Here is a 21,068-nt window from a genome sequence, read left to right on the forward strand (position 1 = left end):
AGGAGCGGGTGTCCTGTGGAGCTGGGGTGCATCATGTGTGAAGAAGCGGGGTGCCTTGGGAGCTGGGGTACATGTGTGAAGGAGCGGCGTCTTTGGGAGTTGGGCTACATGTGTGAAGGAGCGGGGTGCCTGAGGAGCTGGGGTACATGTCTGAAGGAGCGTGGTGCCTTGGGAGCTGGGGTACATGTGTGAAGGAGCGGGGTGCCTGAGGAGCTGGGGTAGATGTGTGAAGGAGCGGGGTGCCTTGGGAGCTGGGGTACATGTGTGAAGGAGCGGGGTTCCTGAGGTGCTGGGCTACATGTGTGAAGGAGCGGGTGTCCTGTGGAGCTGGGCTACATGTGTGAAGGATCGGGTGTCATGTGGAGCTGGGGTACAAGTGTGAAGGAGCGGGGTGCCTGAGGAGCTGGGGTACGTGTGTGTGAAGGAGCGGGTGTCCTGTGGAGCTGGGGTACATGTTGAAGGAGCGGGGTGCCTTGGGAGCTGGGGTACATGTGTGAAGGAGCGGGGTCATTGGGAGCTGGGCTACATGTGTGAAGGAGCTGGGCTACATGTGTGAAGGAGCGGGGTTCCTTGGGAGCTGGGGTACATGTGTGAAGGAGCGGGGTCATCGGGAGCTGGGCTACATGTGTGAAGGAGCTGGGGTGCCTTGGGAGCTGGGCTACATGTGTGAAGGAGCGGGGTGCCTTGGGAGCTGGGGTACATGTGTGAAGGAGCTGGGTCATCGGGAGCTGGGCTACATGTGTGAAGGAGCTGGGGTACTTGTGTGAAGGAGCGGGGTGCCTTGGGAGCTGGGGTACATGTGTGAAGGAGCGGGGTCATTGGGAGCTGGGCTACATGTGTGAAGGAGCTGGGGTACATGTGTGAAGGAGCGGGGCGCCTTCGGAGCTGGGGTACATGTGTCAAGGTGCTGGGGTATAGAGCACACTGGGGCCAGGGCACATTTATTGAAAGTACCCGGCACAGTGGAGGGGGCTCATGTGTTGAGAGAACACGGCATAGTGTGGCTGGCGCATGTATGTGCAGTGGTGAGGGAATGGTGGGGAACACACATGGAGGGGGAAATACCCCTCGGGAGTGGGGCATATGCTGTGGGCACAGGGCAGAGTGTAGGTTTGGGGGGATTGGTGCCCTTTGGGTCCGGGGCACATGCAGGGAGTCTTTTGGGCGCATTGGGGTAAAGGCATCATGTGATGGAGATGGCCCATACTGCTGGCCAGGGCACATGTGGCAAGAGGCATCAAACATTGGGGGCTGCAGCACATATGCCAGGGGATGGGCACATAAGGCACTGGGGTACGCGTGTGAAAGTGATGGGCACATTGGGGGCTGGGGCACATCAGAGGCTGGTGCACCTCAGTGAAGGGGGTGAGGCACACTCGGGGTAGGGGAACATGTTTGAAGGGGATGGGGACATTGGTGGCTTGGACACATGTGAAAGGGGTGAGTCACATATGTGAAGGGGATGGGCACATTGGGGGCTGGGGCACATGTGTGTAGGGGTGGGGCACATTGGACACTGGGGCACATACGTGAAGGGGATGTGGCACTTTGGGCACTTTGGAACTTGTGAAGGGGATATGGCACTTTGGGCACTTTGGAACTTGTGAAGGGGTGTGGCACTTTGGGGACATGGGGAACATATGTGAAGGGGATGGGGCACATTTATGGTTGGGGCAGAGGTGTTAAGGGACTTGGGCACATTGGGGACCGGGTGCATATGTGAAGGGGATGGGCACATTGAGTATTGGGGCACATGTGTGAAGGGGACGGGCCACATATTTGGAGGGAATATGACGCTCAGCAATTCAAGCAGATAGTGCGAGTCAAAATGCCACAATGGGTCTGCCTGACATACATTCAGTAATATAGAGCATTGGGGTCACTGGCACATGTATGGGCACATTGGTACTAAGTGGAAGGTATAGGGCGCATTGGAGGCTATGTGGAAGGTATATGGTGCATTGGAGGCGATGTGGAAGGTATAGGGGGCATTGGTGACTATGTGGAAGGTATAGGGTGCATTGGAGGCCATGTGGAAGGTATAGGGTGCATTGGAGGCTGCGTGAAGGGTATATGGCACATTAGAGGCTATGTGGAAGGTATAGGGTGCATTGATGACTATGTGGAAGGTATAGGGTGCATTGGAGGCCACGTGGAGGGTATATGGCACATTAGAGGCTATGTGGAAGGTATAGGGTGCATTGGAGGCCACGTGGAGGGTATATGGCACATTGGAGGCTATGTGGAAGGTATAGGGTGCATTGGAGGCCATGTGAAGGGTATATGGCACATTGGAGGCTATGTGGAACGAATAGGGTGCATTGGAGGCCATGTGGAGGGTATATGGTGCCTTGATGGATATGTGGGAGGTATATGGTGCATTGGAGATAGGGCGCATTGGTGACTGTGTGGAAGGTATAGGGCGCATTGGAGGCTATTTGGAAGGTATAGGGTGCATGGGAGGTTATGTGGAGGGTATAGAATGCATTGGAGGCTATTTGGAAGTTATAGGGTGCATTGGTGGCTATGTGGATGGTATAGGTTGCATTGGGGCTTACGTGGAAGGTATAGGGTGCATTGAAGGCTATGTGGAGGGTATAGGGTGCTTTGGAGGCGACGTGGAAGGTATAGGGTACATTGGAGGCTATGTGGAAGGTATAGAGCGTATTGGAGGCTATTTGGAGAATATGGGGCTAATTGGAGGCTATTTGGAAGGTATAGGGTGCTTTGGAGGCAACGTGGAAGGTATAGGGTGCATTGGTGACTATGTGGAAGGTATAGGGTGCATTGGAGGCTATGTGGAAGGTATAGGGCGCATTGGAGGCTATGTGGAAGGTATAGGGTGCATTGGTGTCTACATGGAAGGTATATGGCGCATTGGAGGATAGGTTGAGGGTATGAGGTACATTGGTGGCTATGTGGAAGGCATAGGGTACATTGGTGGCTACGTGGAAGGTATAGGGTGCATTGGAGGCTATGTGGAAGGCATTGGGTACATTGGTGGCTATGTAGAAGGTAAAGGGTGCATTGGGGGATATGTGGTGGGATAAGATCGTATTTGAGGCTATGTGGAAGGTATAGGGTGCATTGGTGGCTATGTGGAAGGTATAGGGTGCATTGGAGGCTATGTGGAGGGTATAAGGTGCATTGCAGGCCATGTGGAGGGTATAGGGCGCATTGGTGACTATGTGGAAGGTATAGGGTGCATTGGAGGTTATTTGGAAGATATAGGGTGCATTGGTGTCTACGTGGAAGGTATATGGCGCATTGGAGGATAGGTGGCGGGTATGGGGTACATTGGAGGCTGGTAGAATCAGAGTGACACCTGTGGTGAAGTTGAGGCCGCAGGTGGGTTTGAAGGTGCTACCTCACCTTTAGCCTGGCTGACCCTGTATAGCATGGGGGCAGGTGACTCGGGTGTGGTGTACCATGGGGGGTCTGGCAAGTGCTGCCCACTGCAGCTCACCTGCCGGTGGCAGCAGCGGAGACACACTGTGCAGTGCAGGCATGGACTGTGGGATACTGGCAACCGCTGGAGCGGGAGTGACACACCTGGGATTGCATGGAGTGGGGAGGGTCTGGAGGTGTCCCCCCTCCAGAGCGCCGCTCTGGCACTCTTTGGGGAGGGGGCAGGTGGAGTTACACGCATGTGGGTGTGATGGTGTAGGGAGGGGTCTGAGCGCTGCCCCCTGCAGCTCGCCGGTCTGACAGCCAGTGCTGCTCACACATCTCCTGGTGCCGGGGGGCGCAGTCTATGCTCCGTAGCACGGATGGACGGTGTTCGTCTGCAGCCTCATCTCCGGGAACCCCTGCTGCCCGCGGCGCTTTGATTCCAGGACCCCCAGCCTTGCACATAGACCCGCGCGCACCGGGGAGCCCAGCAGCCAACATCCGGAGCCCGGGCACAGCATGGCATCCATCGGGGACTTCGATCCTGTGCACACCAGCGTGCCCGCCACCAAGATTGAGGTCACGGTGTCATGCAGGTACCCCGACCCCCCACAGCAGGAGCCGGGCGCGAGCGCGAGCGGGTGCTGGAAAGCAGTCCTGGCTCAACAGGTGGCAGGGAGGCTGGGCTGTGAAGCGCTGCGTGGGGGCTGATATACCCGGGAGAGGGGGCGAGCCTGTAGTGCGCAGCCTGCGCGTTTGTGGACTGGGGCACTGAGTAGTACGGGTGGGGGGACTGGGGTGCTCTGAAGCAAACACCAGAATTAGCAGCAAGAACAGCAACACATGTGCATGCAAGCGTCATGCAGAAAGGGACATGGAGCACACTGGTCACTAGTGGTGAGAACCAGAGACCTTATGCATCTCCGTGTTTGCTTTGGCAGGTCCTATGCCAGTAAAGAACCCTCTTCTGTTTTGCGGAGTGGAGGGCCACTGGGAGCGCTGGGTATGTCTAGCTGACCTCAAAGGGTGCAAAAGGGCCCAGGGTGTGGGTGGAAACAGTTGCGGGGTATGGAGGGGTTGGGGGTGGGGTTCAGGTTATCTGTGGAAATCTGGGCCATACGAGCATGTCTGGGAGAGATGGCTGGGTTCTGATATGGGGGCGCCCCGGTGGCATGTGGGCGCCATCATGGGTGGAATACAGTGCGGGGCCATGCGAGAGACCCTCGCACTACCCGCTGTCTTCTTGGGGAGGGGTGGGCTGCACTGTGGCGAGGAGTGGCAACAAACGAGACCCTGCCCTTTGTGCCCCCACGCCCATGGCATCTTTAGAGCGGGGATGCAGGCGGTTGTTTATTTGGGGCTTGGATTAATTCGCGGATATGAAGGCAGACTTTAAATCCTAAATACCACCCCCTTCATCCTCCCGCCCCCCCCCCCCTACTTCGAAACTGATTGAAAGTGAATTAAAGCCCGTCTGTTCTCGAGCCCCTGATCACAGCGGAGGCTTCCCCGGTGCAAGGGGAGGGGTGGTGGTGGGGGAGGGGGAGGGGCGAGCACGGAAATGTGGGCGCTGCACACAAAACAAGAAAGATCGCGACGTTCACGGGGTCCCCACCCTCCATTATGTATCACTCATGTTCTCCTGTACCCGTGTCCGCCCGCCCAGGGACCCTTCCCACGTGAACACCCTCACCTGAGTACCCTCCGCCGACTCCTCTAGGGAGCCTTCCTATGAGTGCCTCCCCCCGCACTTCCTGCTCTGTGCGATCATCTCTTGTGAACTTTGACATGGGTACTGTAGGTATTCCGCCACTTTTACAGCGCTATGACACTGGTGGACTCTGGTACGAAGCGCTACCCAAATTGCCAAGTTATTATTCTTCCCTCTGTGTAACCTGCCTGTATGAAAGGACTCCCATGTGCACTCTTTCTAGCAAGGACTCCCGTGTGCACTCTTTCTACTAAGGACTCCCATGTGAACTCTTTCTAGTAAGGACTCCCGTGTGCACTCTTTCTACAAGTGTGAACTCTTTCTAATAAGGACTCCCTTGTGCACTCTTTCTACTAGTGTGAACTCTTTCTAATAAGGACTCACGTGTGCACTCTTTCTACTAGTGTGAACTCTTTCTAGTAAGGACTCCCGTGTGCACTCTTTGTACTAAGGACTCCCATGTGAACTCTTTCTAGCAAGGACTCCCGTGTGCACTCTTTCTACTAAGGACTCCCATGTGCACTCTTTCTAGCAAGGACTCCCGTGTGCACTCTTTCTACTAAGGACTCCCATGTGCACTCTTTCTAGCAAGGACTCCCGTGTGCACTCTTTCTACTAAGGACTCCCGTGTGCACTCTTTCTACTAGTGTGAACTCTTTCTAATAAGGACTCCCTTGTGCACTCTTTCTACTAGTGTGAACTCTTTCTAATAAGGACTCCCGTGTGCACTCTTTCTACTAGTGTGAACTCTTTCTAGTAAGGACTCCCGTGTGCACTCTTTCTACTAAGGACTCCCATGTGAACTCTTTCTAGTAAGGACTCCCGTGTGCACTCTTTCTAATAAGGACTCCCATGTGCACTCTTTCTAGTAAGGACTCCCGTGTGCACTCTTTCTACTAAGGACTCCCATGTGCACTCTTTCTAGTAAGTACTCCCATGTGCACTCTTTCTACTAAGGACTCGCGTGTGCACTCTTTCTACTAAGGACTCCCATGCGCACTCTTTCTAGTAAGGACTCCCATGTGCACTCTTTCTACTACGGACTCCCGTGTACACTCTTTCTACTAAGGACTCCAATGTGCACTCTCTCTAGTGAGGACTCCCATGTGCACTCTTTCTAGTAAGGACTCCCATGTGCAGTCTTCCCAGTAAGGACTCCCATGTGCACTCTTTCTACTAAGGCCTCCCGTGTGCACTCTTTCTAGTAAGGACTTCCGTGTGCACTCTTTCTAAGAGGCCTTCCATGTGCACTCTTTCTAGTAAGGACTCCCATGTGCACTGTTTCTACTAAGGACTCCCGTGTGCGCTCTTTCAACTAAGGCCTCCCGTGTGCACTCTTTCTAATAAGGACTCATGTGTGCACTCTTTCTACTAAGGCCTCCAATGGCACTCTTTCTACTAAGGACTCCCATGTGCACTCTTTCTAGTAAGGACTCCCATGTGCAGTCTTCCTAGTAAGGACTCCCATGTGCACTCTTTCTACTAAGGACTCCCGTGTGCACTCTTTCAACTAAGGCCTCCCGTGTGCACTCTTTCTACTAAGGACTTCCGTGTGCACTCTTTCTAAGAGGCCTTCCTTGTGCACTCTTCCTAGTAAGGACTCCCATGTGCACTGTTTCTACTAAGGACTCCTGTGTGCACTCTTTCTACTAAGGACTCCCATGGCACTCTTTCTACTAAGGACTCCTGTGTGCACTCTTTCTACTAAGGACTCCTGTGTGCACTCTTTCTAGTAAGGACTCCTGTGTGCACTCTTTCTACTAAGGCCTCCAATGGCACTCTTTCTACTAAGGACTCCTGTGTGCACTCTTAGTACTAATGCCTCCCGTGTGCACTCTTTCTAGTAAGGACTCCTCTGTGCACTCTTTCTACTAAGGCCTCCCGTGTGCACTCTTTCTAGTAAGGACTCCTGTGTGCACTCTTTCTACTAAGGCCTCCCGTGTGCACTCTTTCTAGTAAGGACTCCTGTGTGCACTCTTTCTACTGAGGCCTCCCGTGTGCACTCTTTCTAGTAAGGACTCCTGTGTGCACTCTTTCTACTAAGGCCTCCCGTGTGCACTCTTTCTAGTAAGGACTCCTGTGTGCACTCTTTCTACTGAGGCCTCCCGTGTGCACTCTTTCTAGTAAGGACTCCTGTTTGCACTCTTTCTACTACGGCCTCCCGTGTGAACTCTTTCTAGTAAGGACTCCCATGTGCACTCTTTCTACTAAGGACTCCTGTGGGCACTCTTTCTACTAAGGCCTCCAATGGCACTCTTTCTCCTAAGGACTCCTGTGTGCACTATTTCTACTAAGGACTCCTGTGTGCACTCTTTCTACTAAGGCCTCCCGTGTGCACTCTTTCTAGTAAGGACTCCCATGTGCACTCTTCCTAGTAAGGACTCCCATGTGCACTCTTTCTACTAAGGACACCCATGTGCACTGTTTCTACTAAGGCCTCCCATGTGCACTCTTCCTAGTAAGGACTCCCATGTGCACTCTTTCTACTAAGGACTCCCATGTGCACTCTTTATACTAAGGACTGCAATGTGCACTCTTTCTACTAAGGAGTGCAATGTGCACTCTTTCTAGTGAGGACTCCCATGTGCACTCTTTCTAGTAAGGCCTCCCATGTGCACTCTTTCTAGTAAGGACTCCCATGTGCACTCTTCCTAGTGAGGACTCCCGTGTGCACTCTTTCTACTAAGGACTCCAATGTGCACTCTTTCTAGTGAGGACTCCCGTGTGCACTCTTTCTAGTGAGGACTTCCATGTGCACTCTTTCTAATAAGGACTCCCATGTGCACTCTTCCTAGTGAGGATTCCCGTGTGCACTCTTTCTACTAAGGACTCCCATGTGCACTCTTCCTAGTAAGGACTCCCGTGTGCACTCTTTCTACTAAGGACTCCCGTGTGCACTCTTTCTACTAAGGACTCCCCTGTGAACTCTTTCTACTAAGGACTCCCATGTGCACTCTTTCTACTAAGGACTCCAATGTGCACTCTTTCTAGTGAGGACTCCCATGTGCACTCTTTCTACTAAGGACTCCCGTGTGCATTCTTCCTAGTAAGGACTCCCGTGTGAATTCTTTCTAGTAAGGACTCCCGTGTGCACTCTTCCTAGTAAGGACTCCCGTGTGCACTCTTTCTACTAAGGACTCCCCTGTGAACTCTTTCTACTAAGGACTCCCATGTGCACTCTTTCTACTAAGGACTCCCATGTGCACTCTTTCTACTAAGGACTCCCTTGTGCACTCTTTCTACTAAGGACTCCCATGTGCACTCTTTCTACTAAGGACTCCGGTGTGCATTCTTCCTAGTAAGGACTCCCGTGTGCACTCTTTCTATTAAGGACTCCCATGTGAACTCATTCTACTAAGGACTCCCTTGTGCACTCTTTCTACTAAGGACTCCCATGTGCACTCTTTCTAGTAAGGACTCCCATGTGCACTCTTCCTAGTAAGGACTCCCATGTGCACTCTTTTTACTAAAGACTCCAATGTACACTCTTTCTAGTGAGGACTCCCATGTGCACTCTTTCTATTTAGGACTCCCATGTGCAGTCTTCCTAGTAAGGACTCCCGTGTGCACTCTTTCTACTAAGGACTCCCGTGTGCACTCTTTCTACTAAGGACTCCCATGTGCACTCTTTCTACTAAGGACTCCCATGTGCCCTCTTTCTACTAAGGACTCCCATGTGCCCTCTTTCTACTAAGGCCTCCCGTGTGCACTCTTTCTAGTAAGGACTCCCATGTGCCCTCTTTCTACTAAGGACTCCCATGTGCCCTCTTTCTACTAAGGACTCCCGTGTGCACTCTTTCTAGTAAGGACGCCCGTGTGCACTCTTTCTAAGAGGCCTCCAATGTGCACTCTTTCTAGTAAGGACTCCCATGTGCACTGTTTCTAGTAAGGACTCCCATGTGCACTTTTTCTACTAAGGACTCCTGTGTGCACTCTTTCTATTAAGGCCTCCAATGGCACTCTTTCTACTAAGGACTCCTGTGTGCTCTCTTTCTACTAAGGACTCCTGTGTGCACTCTTTCCAGTAAGGACTCCCATGTGCACTCTTTCTACTAAGGACTCCCAAGTGCACTCTTTCTAGTAAGGACTCCAAGGTGCACTCTTTCTAGAAAGGACTCCGGTGTGCACTCTTTCTACTAAGAACTCCCATGTGCACTCTTTCTAGTAAGGAGTCCCACGTGCACTCTTTCTAAGAGGCCTCCAATGTGCACTCTTTCTAGAAAGGACTCCTGTGTGCACTCTTTCTACTAAGGACTCCCATGTGCACTGTTTCTACTTAGGACTCCCGTGTGCACTCTTTCTACTAAGGACTCCCATGTGCACTCTATCTAGTAATGACTCCCATGTGCTCTGTTTCTACTAAGGACTCATGTGTGCACTCTTTCTACTAAGGACTCCCATGTGCACTCTTCCTAGTAAGGACTCCCGTGTGTACTCTTTCTAGTAAGGACTCCCATGTGAACTCTTTCTAGTAAGGCCTCCCGTGTGCACTCTTTCTACTAAGGACTCCCATGTGCACTCTTTCTAGTAAGGACTCCCGTGTGCACTCTTTCTACTAAGGACTCCCGTGTGCACTCTTTCTACTAAGGGCTCCCGTGTGCACTCTTTCTACTAAGGACTCCCATGTGCACTCTTTCTACTAAGGACTCCCGTGTGCACTCTTTCTACTAAGGACTCCCATGTGCACTCTTTCTACTAAGGACACCTGTGTGCACTCTTTCTACTAAGGACTCCTGTGTGCACTCTTTCTACTAAGGACTCCCATGTGCCCTCTTTCTACTTAGGACTCCCATGTGCCCTCTTTCTACTAAGGACTCTCGTGTGCACTCTTTCTAAGAGGCCTCCAATGTGCACTCTTTCTAGTAAGGACTCCCATGTGCACTGTTTCTACTAAGGACTCCTGTGTGCACTCTTTCTACTAAGGCCTCCAATGGCACTCTTTCTACTAAGGACTCCTGTGTGCTCTCTTTCTACTAAGGTCTCCTGTGTGCACTCTTTCCAGTAAGGACTCCCATGTGCACTCTTTCTACTAAGGACTCCCAAGTGCACTCTTTCTAGTAAGGACTCCAAGGTGCACTCTTTCTAGAAAGGAGTCCTGTGTTCACTCTTTCTACTAAGAACTCCCATGTGTACTCTTTCTAATAAATACTCCTGTGTGCACCCATTTCTACTAAGGACTCCCATGTGCATTCTTTCTTGTAAGGAGTCCCACATGCACTCTTTCTAAGAGGCCTCCAATGTACACTTTTTCTAGTAAGGACTCCCATGAGCACTGTTTCTACTAAGGACTCCTGTGTGCACTCTTTCTACTAAGGACTCCCATGTGCACTCTATCCAGTAAGGACTCTCATGTGTACTCTTTCTAGTAAGGACTCCTGTGTGCACTCTTTCTACTAGAACTCCCATGTGCACTCTTCCTAGTAAGGACTCCCATGTGTACTTTTTCTAGAAAGGACTCCCGTGTGCACTCTTTCTGCTAAGGACTCCCATGTGAACTCTTTCTAGTAAGGAGTCCCACGTGCACTCTTTCTAGTAAGGATTCCTGTGTGCACTCTTTCTACTAGAACTCCCATGTGCACTCTTCCTAGTAAGGACTCCCATGTGTACTTTTTCTAGTAAGGACTCCCGTGTGCACTCTTTCTACTAAGGATTCCCATGTGCACTCTTTCTACTAAGGACTCCCGGTTGCACTCTTTCTACTAAGGACTCCCATGTGCACTCTTTCTACTAAGGACTCCCATGTGCACTCTTTGTACTAAGGGCTCCCGTGGGCACTCTTTCTACTAAGGACTCCCTTGGGCACTCTTTCTAGTAAGGACTCCCATGTGCACTCTTTCTACTAAGGACTCCCGTGGGCACTCTTTCTAGTAAGGTCTCCCATGTGCACTCTTTGTACTAAGAACTCCCGCGGGCACTCTTTCTACTAAGGACTCCCATGTGTACTCTTTCTACTAAGGACTCCCGCGGGCACTCTTTCTAGTAAGGACTCCCATGTGCACTCTTTGTACTAAGGACTCCCGTGTACACTCTTTCTACTAAGGACTCCAATGCGCACTCTTTCTAGTGAGGACTCCCATGTGCACTCTTTCTACTAAGGACTCCCATGTGCACTCTTTCTACTAAGGACTCCCATGTGCACTCTTTTTACTAAGGACTCCCATGTGCCCTCTTTCTACTAAGGACTCCCGTGTGCACTCTTTCTACTAAGGACTCCCGTGTGCACTCTTTCTACTAAGGACTCCAGTGTGCACTCTTTCTACTAAGGACTCCCGTGTGCACTCTTTCTACTAAGGACTCCCGTGGGCACTCTTTCTACTAAGGACTCCGATGTGCATTCTTTCTAGTAAGGACTCCCATGTGTACTCTTTGTACTAAGGGCTCCCGTGGGCACTCTTTCTACTAAGGACTCCCATGTGCACTCTTTCTACTAAGGACTCCCATGTGCACTCTTTCTACTAAGGACTCCCGTGTGCACTCTTTCTAGTAAGGACTTTCATGTGCACTCTTTCTACTAAGGACTCCCGTGGGCACTCTTTCTAGTAAGGACTCCCATGTGCACTCTTTGTACTAAGGACTCCCGTGGGCACTATTTCTAGTAAGGACTCTCATGTGCACTCTTTCTACTAAGGACTCCCGTGGGCACTCTTTCTACCAAGGACTCCCATGTGCACTCTTTCTAGTAAGGACTCCCATGTGTACTCTTTCTCCTAAGGACTCCCAAGTGCACTCTTTCTAGTAAGGACTCCAAGGTGCACTCTTTCTAGTAAGGACTCCCATGTGTACTCTTTCTACTAAAGACTCCCATGTGCACTCTTTCTAGTAAGGACTCCAAGGTGCACTCTTTCTAGTAAGGACTCCCATGTGCACTCTTTCTAGTAAGGACTCCCATGTGCACTCTTGCTGCTATACCCTCCCCTGTGGAGTCTCCTCGGCATCAACACCACTTTCCCGGATGCTGCCCCAGAGCCCCAGCCTGGTACTCTGAATGCTGCCCGAGGGCCCCCAGCCTGGGACTCTGAATGCTGACCGAGGGCCCCCAGCCTGGGACTCTGAATGCTGCCCTAGGGCCCCAGCCTGGTACCCTTCCCCAGCGAACTCCTCCTCTTCTTCTTCCCACGTGTATCTATCCCTCTCCCGTGTACCTGCCCTCCCCTCCCCCCGCAATCCTCTGGACGCGTTTGCAAACCCAGTAACTGCTAGGCAGCGCTAATTAGCGCCGCTTCCTGTAATTACCGCTCGGGCGATGAAGAGGCGCTTCTGTTTATTACTAAACACCCACTGATGCGATGCATTGGCGGCACCTGTGGAGGGGCGGGGCGGGGGGGTGGAGGAGTGGGTGTGTGTATTTAGGGGGGCAAGAGAGTTGAACCTGCTCTGCAGTAATGCTTTCTAGGCGGTGCCCAGGGGTGCCCAGGGGTGCAAGTTCCGCCTCCAGGGAGTCCCGGTGGCACGTGCACTCAGGGGTGTATTCTCCCGATCCAATACTCCAGGGCGGCGAGCCGAGCTCTCGGGGTCTGGGCTCCCCCAGTTTCAGCGCCAGGCTCCACCCGGCTCCGGGTCTGGAAAGGGTCACCTTAAGTTCCATGTGTATCGCGGGAGGCTGGAGTAGGGCACCAAAACAAGGCCGATTTCCAATGTAATGTGTTCTTATTCATTTCTCCCTCTCTCACTGCGCCCCTTCCCCGCCCCCCGCACCCCCGCCTCACCGCCTCCACATTAAACTTAATCAGAACCGCGAAGCTACACTCACTTGGAATCTCATGTCAACTTTTTCAATATGGACCCCTCTGCCTCAGCCAGTCTCTTCTGCTGGCCCCTCCTTACATCAATAGTCTGTCTATCTACACATCTGGAGAGCTACTATCTGCCTGTCTATATATCTGTCAATCTATATACCCATCTACTATCCGCCTGTCTACGTATCTCTCTACCTACTATCTACCTGTCTATATATTTATCAGTCTATCGATCTGCTATCTGCCTGTCTGCGTATCTCTCTACCTACTATCTGCGTGTCTATATATATATCTGTCAATCCATCTACTATCTGCCTGTCTGCGTATCTCTCCACCTACTATCTGCCTGTCTATATATGAGTCTATCGATCTACTATCTGCCTATCTACCTGTCTGTGTATCTCTCTACCTACTATCTGCCCGTCTATATATATATATATATATATATATATATATATATATATCAGTCTATCCATCTACTATCTGCTTAACTGCCTGTCTGCGTATCTCTCTACCTACTATCTGCCTGTCTGTATATATCAGTCTATCTATCTACTATCTGCCCGTTTACGTATGTCTCTACCTACTATCTGCTTTTCAATATATCAGTCTGTCGATTTACTATCTGCCTATCTGCCTGTCTGAGTATCTCTCTACCTACTATCTGTCTGTCTATATATATATATATCAGTCTATCCATCTACTATCTGCCTAACTGCCTGTCTGCGTATCTCTCTACCTACTATCTGTTTGTCTATATATATCAGTCTGTCGATCTACTATCTGCCTATCTGCCTGTCTACGGATCTCTCTACCTACTATCTGCCTGTCTATATATATATCAGTCTACCTATCTACTATCTGCCTACCTACCCGTTTACATAGGTCTCTACCTACTATCTGCTTGTCAATATATACGTCTGTCGATCTACTATCTTCCTATCTGCCTGTCTACGTGTCTCTCTACCTACTATCTGCCCGTCTATATATCAGTCAATCAATGTATCTGCCTGTCTATGTATTTCTCTACCTACTATCTGCCGGTCTATATCAGTCTATCGATCTAATATCTGCCTATCTGTCTGTGTATCCCTCTACCTACCATCTGCCCGTCTATATATCTGTCTATATACTACCCATCTACTATCTGCCTATCTGCCTGTCTACGTATCTCTCTACCTACTATCTGCCTGTCTATATATATCAGTCTACCTATCTACTATCTGCCTACCTGCCCGTTTACATTTGTCTCTACCTACTATTTGCTTGTCAATATATGTCTGTCGATCTGCTATCTGTCTATCTGCCTGTCTACGTATCTCTCTACCTACTATCTGCCCGTCTATATATCAGTCAATCAATTTATCTGCCTGTCTACGTATTTCTCTACCTACTATCTGCCGGTCTATATCAGTCTATCGATCTACTATCTGTCTATCTGTCTGTGTATCCCTCTACCTACTATCTGCCCGTCTATATATCTGTCTATATACTACCCATCTATCTGCTTATCTGCATATCTATCTGGCTATGTACCTGCCTACCTACTAGCGGCCTGTCTATATGCCTGCCTGTCTACTACCCATCTACTATCTACCTATCTGTCTGTGTAGCCCTTTACCGACTATCTGCCTATCAACATGTCGATGTATCTTTCTACCTATCTGCCTTCCTATATATGTCAACCTACTTACTGTTTGCCTGTTTATATATCTGTCAATCTATCTACTATCTGCCTGTCTGTGTATCACTCTATCTACTATCTGCCCGTCTATATATCTGCCTGCCTACTACCCATCTACTATCTGGCTCTCTGCCTGCGTGGCTGTATGTTATGTGTATCTCTTTACCTACTATCTGCCTGTCTATATATCTACCTACCTGCCCATCTAGCTACCGGTCTATCTATCCCGTCTCTGTCCCCCCAAACCGCCTCTTACTCCCCCCACCCCATCTATTCCTCGCTGCCTGCCTTCTCAGAGGTCCGTCTCTAAGGCTATATTATATGTTCTATCTGTTCTTTCGCTCTCTTTCTCTCCCTCACCCTCTCTTCTCCCCGTTCTCGTCTCTCTGCCTCGGTGCTTCTCTCTCACTCTGTGCTGCACCCCCCCTTCCCTCTACTGCTTCTCTTGACCGCCCTCCCCCCTCTCTTATGTTCTCTTTCTATTTCTCTCGCCCTTCTTTCCTTCTATCACCATCCCGCGCCTCTCGCCCCCTTTCTCGCACAATGTCCTTCCCTCCCTTTCTCCCTCTTCGTTCAGCTCTCCTTCTGCCCCTCCCTCTGTGTCTATATACCGCCGCACGCGCCTCATCCGTGCCCCCACAGATGCAGGCCACACGCTACGTTCATCGCCTGACCCAGTTATCACATCGTGCCCCCCAGAAGCAGGTGGCGTCCTCCGGAGCAAGGCTGCTGGAAGCTCCGGACCGCGCTCCGCATGTCTGCGCCGTCTCCTGTGAGAAGCAGGGGGTCGAGACCCGAGTGGGGAATGGGTCAAAAAGTCGGTTCCAGTCACACACCCACCCCAGACTCATAGACCCGACTCTAGATCCCAGTCTAGCCCTCCGGGTCTAGCCCCCTCGCTGTTCACTGGTACCACACCTCAGCCAAGTCTCCCTCATCCTCAAACACAGGTTCCAGATCCCAGCCAATACACCTCTCAAACTCAAAACGGAGTCCAGATTCCAGACAAGTCATCTTCCAGACGCACACAACGAGTTCTAGATCCCAGCCAAGTTACCTTAGCTCCCAGGCTTATATAACCTATTCTAGAGGACAGCCAAGTCTCCCTCATCCTCAAACACAGGTTCCAGATCCCAGCCAACACACCTCCAAACTCAAAGAATGGACTCTAGATCCCAGCCAAGTCACATCCATGCTCACACATGGGTTCCAAATCCCAGCCAATACACCTCCCAAACTCACAACAAATTCTAGATTCCAGACAAGTCATCCTCCAGACTCACAGAACAGGTTCGATGTCCCAGCCAAGTCATATTCCAGGCACACACAACGAGTTCTAGATCCCAGCCAAGTTGCCTTAGCTCCCAAGCTTGCAGACCTATTTTAGACAAAAGCCACTCCCTCATCCTCAAACACAGGTTCCATATCCCAGCCAATACACCTCCAAACTCACAGAATGGACCCTAGATCCGAGCCAAGTCACACAGCCATTATACCCCTCAAACTCACAACAGATTCTAATTTCAAGACAAGTCATCTTCCAGACTCACAAAACAGGTTCTATGTCCCAGACAGGTCATCTTCCAGACTCACAAAATGGGTTCTAGATCCCAGCCAAGTTACCTTAGCTCCCAGGCTTATATAACCTATTCTAGATGCCAGCCAAGTCTCGCTCATCCTCAAACACAGTTTCCAGATCCCAGCCAACACACCTCCAAACTTGCAGAATGGACTCTAGATCCCAGCCAAGTCACCCCCATGCTCACTTCTGGTTCCCTGTAACCCCCCCCCCGGGGAGACCCACATTACTGGTTCCAGATCGCAATCCTCTCACAGACCCATGGTACTGGTTGTAGATGGCAGCCAAGCATGTTTGCAGCCCTTATAGTACTGGCTCCAGATGCAATCCCAATCCTAACTCCAGTCCACTCTTGTTGACCCACAGTACTGGCCACATATGTCAAACCAATATGTTCACAGAACCATAGCACTGGTTCCAGATCCCAATCCTTCCATAGACTCACAGTAATGGCGTCATATGCCATCAAATTACCTTTGCAGACCTAGAGGACTGCTTCCAGAGCCTCATCCTCCTGTAAACTCACAGTCTTGGTTCCAGACCCCAGCCCTTTTACAGATCCACAGTACTGGTTCAAGGTGCTAGACAACTATTGTACTGGTTCTAGATTTCAACCAAGTATCCTATCAGACACATACAACTGGTTCCAGACCACAACCCTCTCGCAGACCTGTCATGCTGGTTCCAGATGCCAGCTCAGTATGTCCACAGACTCACAGCATCTTTGCAGACCTGCAGTAATAATTAACGACCGTACAGTACTGCACTCACTGGTTCCATCTCACAGTCTTCTCACAGGCCCATAGTTCTGTCTCTAGATGTCATCCTCCTTTCTTGGAAGACTCGTGGGACTGGTTCAGAGCCCAGTTCTACATAGACCCACAGCACTGGTTCTATTTACCAGTTCTTTTGTAGACTTAATGTAATGGTTCCAAATCCAGTCCTTCCGTGGGCCCACAGTACTGGTTCTAGATCTCCATTCTCATATAGACCCACAGTGCTTGATCCAGATCCCGTTCCTCTTATAGACCCACTGTAATGAGTTAAGACCCTAGTCCTACTGTTGACCTAGTTCCACATCCTAGTCATCCCAAGATTTTGAAAAGCGTTTTGGGTCTCCCACGTTCAGTACCAGTGGGCGTCATTCAGCGAGAATTGCGCCTGGTTTCGTGGTGGGCAGAAGTGATGAAAACGATGCTATACTTCAAATTGTCTAGAGCAGTGAAACCTCACATTGATTTTTGCTTGCACAATATGATGCAAAAAGAACAGCGCCCGTGTAAATGTACAGTTCCGAGAACATGTGCTTTCTTTCTGGAACAGCTTGGCCTCAGTGAGCTTGTCTCCGGAGAATCACTGAAGAAAAAGAGAAAGAGAAACAGATGGGACCTTATTGCTCATATGCAAGATCTAACCAGGCTAAAACTATGCAGAGGAAGAGATCTAGAATATATATCGGGCCGGGATGTCAAATTGTAGGTATAAAAAGGCCCATCAGCCAAACATAGAGACTGGTACTTGAAACGTAGAGTTAATGTCTACCAACGCTTGACGTGATGGGGCCCAATGTAGAAATCACCGAAGAATTAAGAAACTGGAGTTTGTGTGAAGAGTTAGAATCGCGAAAACCCTTGCTCCTGCGCTGCCCCCAGAGGATGACTGCAAGGATTGCACATTTTAATGCCTTTATAAACTCTTCCTCTGCAATAATGTCCTCTGAACCTGGGCATAGGCTAATGACGACCTCCCACTTGCCACTTCTGCTGGTACTAGTTACATTTTTGATGATAACCTTTTCTAATATTGAAAGGGTAATGGGTCAGGCACAACAAGAGGTGGTATATGCACATGACAAGAATATATCATTTTCTTGTATCTACCTTGATTTGTTGTGTTGTCATGTTAGCCCACTATCTAGAATAATTGCTGCATTGCATACATGTTATAAGGATTGTAAGTGCTTCAAGGTAGCATTGAAATACTTTGCTACTTTTTAAGGAATTTGATCATGTGAAGATGTTAATATGAGTTAATATAAAAGTACTTTGTTTACTAAATATATTTTTTTAAATAAAAAAAAGTAATTCCAAAGAGCCACAGCACTGGTACATATCTCAGTCCTCCTGCAGACCCAGAGTACTGTTTCCAGATCCCAATTCTCAGTTAGAACCATGGTACTGGTTCAAGATCCCAATTCTCAGTTAGAACCATGGTACTGGTTCCAGATTCCAATTCTTGGGTAGCACCACAGTACTGGGTCCAGTTCCCAGTACTCCTGAAGACCAACAGTACTGGTTCCAGATGCCAGCACAGTATGTACCCAGAGCCGTAGCACTGGTTCCAGATGCTATCTCAGTATCTTCTCAGACCCACAGTACTGGTTGCAGATCCCACAGTACTGGTTCACTGGTTCCAGATCCCAGTACTCTTTCAGACCCATGGCTCTTTGGCCGATGCTGTCCTCCTATCTTTGCAGACCCATGGGACTGGATTCAGATCCCAGTCCTCCATAGATCCACAGCACCAGTTCCATATCCCAGTCATCACGTAGACCCACAGTGCTGGCTCTTGATCCCAGTTCTCTTTTAGACCGAACATACTGGTTCCAGATCCACATCCTCCCATAGACCCATACACTGGTTCCAGATCTGTCCTCTGATAAATCCACCATACTGGTTCCACATCCTAGTCTTTCCAAAGATCCACAGTACTTCTTCAGATAACTGTCCTCCCACAGATATAGTACTGGTTCCAGAGCCTAATCATTCCAAAGATCCAACAGCACTGGTTCTGATCCCAGTTCACACGAGGACCCATAGAACCGGTTCCAGATGCTATTCCGCCAGTTGACCCCAAGTACTGGTTCCATATTCCAGTCCTCATGTAGACCCACAGTGCTGGCTCTTGATCCCAGTTCTCTTCTAGACCGAACATACTGGTTCCAGATCCCAGTCCTCCCATAGACACATACACTGGTTCCAGATCTGTCCTCTGATAAATCCACCATACTGGTTCCAGATCCTAGTCTTTCCAAAGATCCACAGTACTTCTTCAGATAACTGTCCTCCCACAGATATAGTACTGGTTCCAGAGCCTAATCATTCCAAAGATCCACAGCACTAGTTTAGATCCCAGGTCACACGAGGACCCATAGAACCGGTTCCAGATGCTATTCCGCCAGTTGACCCCAAGTACTGGTTCCATATTCCAGTCCTCATGTAGACCCACAGTGCTGGCTCTCACTCCTAGTTCTCTTGTAGACCCAAAACACTGGTTCCAGATTTCATTCCTCCCATAGACACATACACTGGTTCCAGATCCCAGTCCTCTGATGAGCCTGCAATACTGGTTCCAAATGCTGGGCATCCTAAAAATCCACAGTACTTCTTCAGATAACTGTCCTCCCACAGATACATAATACTGGTTCCAGAATCCAGTCCTCCCACAGACCAAAAATACAGGTTGAATATCCCAATCCTCCTTTAGACCCATAGTACTGCTTCCAGATTTTAATAATCCCAAAGATCCACATCACTGGTCCCTTATCCCAGTCCTCATGTAGACCCAAAGCACTGCCTCTCAATCCTAGTTCTCTTGTAGATCCAACATACTGGTTCCAGATCCCAGTATTCCTGAGGACCTACTTTACTGGTTCCAGATCCCAGCCCTCCCAGAGACACATACATTGATTCCAGATCCCAGTATTCCTGAGGACCTACTCTACTGGTTCCAGATCCCAGTCCTCCCATAGACACATACACTGGTTCCAGATCCTAGTCCTCCGATGAACCCACCATACTGATTCCCGATCCTAGTCATCAAAAAAATCCACAGTACTTCTTCAGATAACAGTCATCCCCAGATGCATAGTACTGGCTCCAGAATCCAGTCCTCCCACAGACAAACAGTACTTGTTGAACAGCACAATCCTCCTTTAGACCCACAGTACTGATTCCAGATCCTAATCATCCCAAAGATCAACAGCACTGCTTCAGATCCCAGTTTGCCCGAGGGCCCATAGTACTGGATCCAGATGCCAGTCTGCTGGTTGACCCCAAGTACTGGTTCAAGATGCCAGTTTTCCTGTAGACCCACCGTTCTGGTTCCATGTCCTAGTCCTCCCGTAGATGACCAGTACTGGTTCCGATCCCAGTACTCCAGTAGATGCACAGTACTGGTTCAGATCCCAGTCCTTCCGTAGGTGCACAGTACTGGTTCTGATCCCAGTACTCCCGTAGATGCACAGTACTGGTTCAAATCCCAGTCCTCCTGTAGACGCACAGTGCTGGTTCCGATCCCATTCCTCCCGTAGATGCACAGTACTGGTTCAGATCCTAGCACTCCCGTAGAAGCACAGTACTGGTTTAGATCCCAGTTCTCCCATAGATGCACAGTACTGGTTCATATCCCAGTACTCCCATAGATGCACAGTACTGGTTTAGATCCCAGTTCTCCCATAGAGGCACAGTATTGGTTCACAGTACTGGTTCCGATCCCAGTCCTCCTGTAGACGCACAGTACTGGTTTAGATCCCAGTTCTTCCGTAGATGCACAGTACTGGTTCAGATCCTAGTCCTCCTGTAGAAGCACAGTACTGGTTCAGATCCCAGTCCTCCCGTAGACGCACAGTACTGGTTCTGATCTCAGTACTCCCGTAGATGCACAGTACTGGTTCAGATCCCAGTCCTCCTGTAGACGCACAGTGCTGGTTCCGATCCCAGTACTCCCGTATATGCACAGTACTGGTTCAGATCCTAGCACTCCTATAGAAGCACAGTACTAGTTTAGATCCCAATTCTCCCGTAGATGCACAGTACTGGTTTAGATCCCAGTTCTCCCATAGATGCACAGTACTGGTTCACAGTACTGGTTCTGATACCAGTACTCCTGTAGATGCACAGTACTGGTTCAGATCCCAGTTCTCCCATAGACCCACAGTACTGGTTCAGATCACAGTCCTCCCCTAGA

General features: G+C 50.0%; 1 protein-coding gene across 1 annotated transcript in view; it reads left to right on the forward strand.

Moving 5' to 3' along the window:
* Positions 1-3,554: 3,554 nt before the first annotated feature.
* The window catches only part of CPNE9 (copine family member 9), a 1,803,250-nt gene continuing 1,785,736 nt past the window's right edge, over positions 3,555-21,068 (forward strand). The window contains exon 1 of the mRNA XM_069643244.1: positions 3,555-3,986. Coding sequence (XP_069499345.1) covers positions 3,910-3,986 — 77 coding nt within the window. The 5' untranslated portion in view covers positions 3,555-3,909. The remainder of the gene's footprint in view (positions 3,987-21,068) is intronic.

Source organism: Ambystoma mexicanum, chromosome 2p (genome assembly GCF_040938575.1).
Source record: "Ambystoma mexicanum isolate Mex_15411 chromosome 2p, UKY_AmexF1_1, whole genome shotgun sequence".
Taxonomy (NCBI): domain Eukaryota; kingdom Metazoa; phylum Chordata; class Amphibia; order Caudata; family Ambystomatidae; genus Ambystoma; species Ambystoma mexicanum.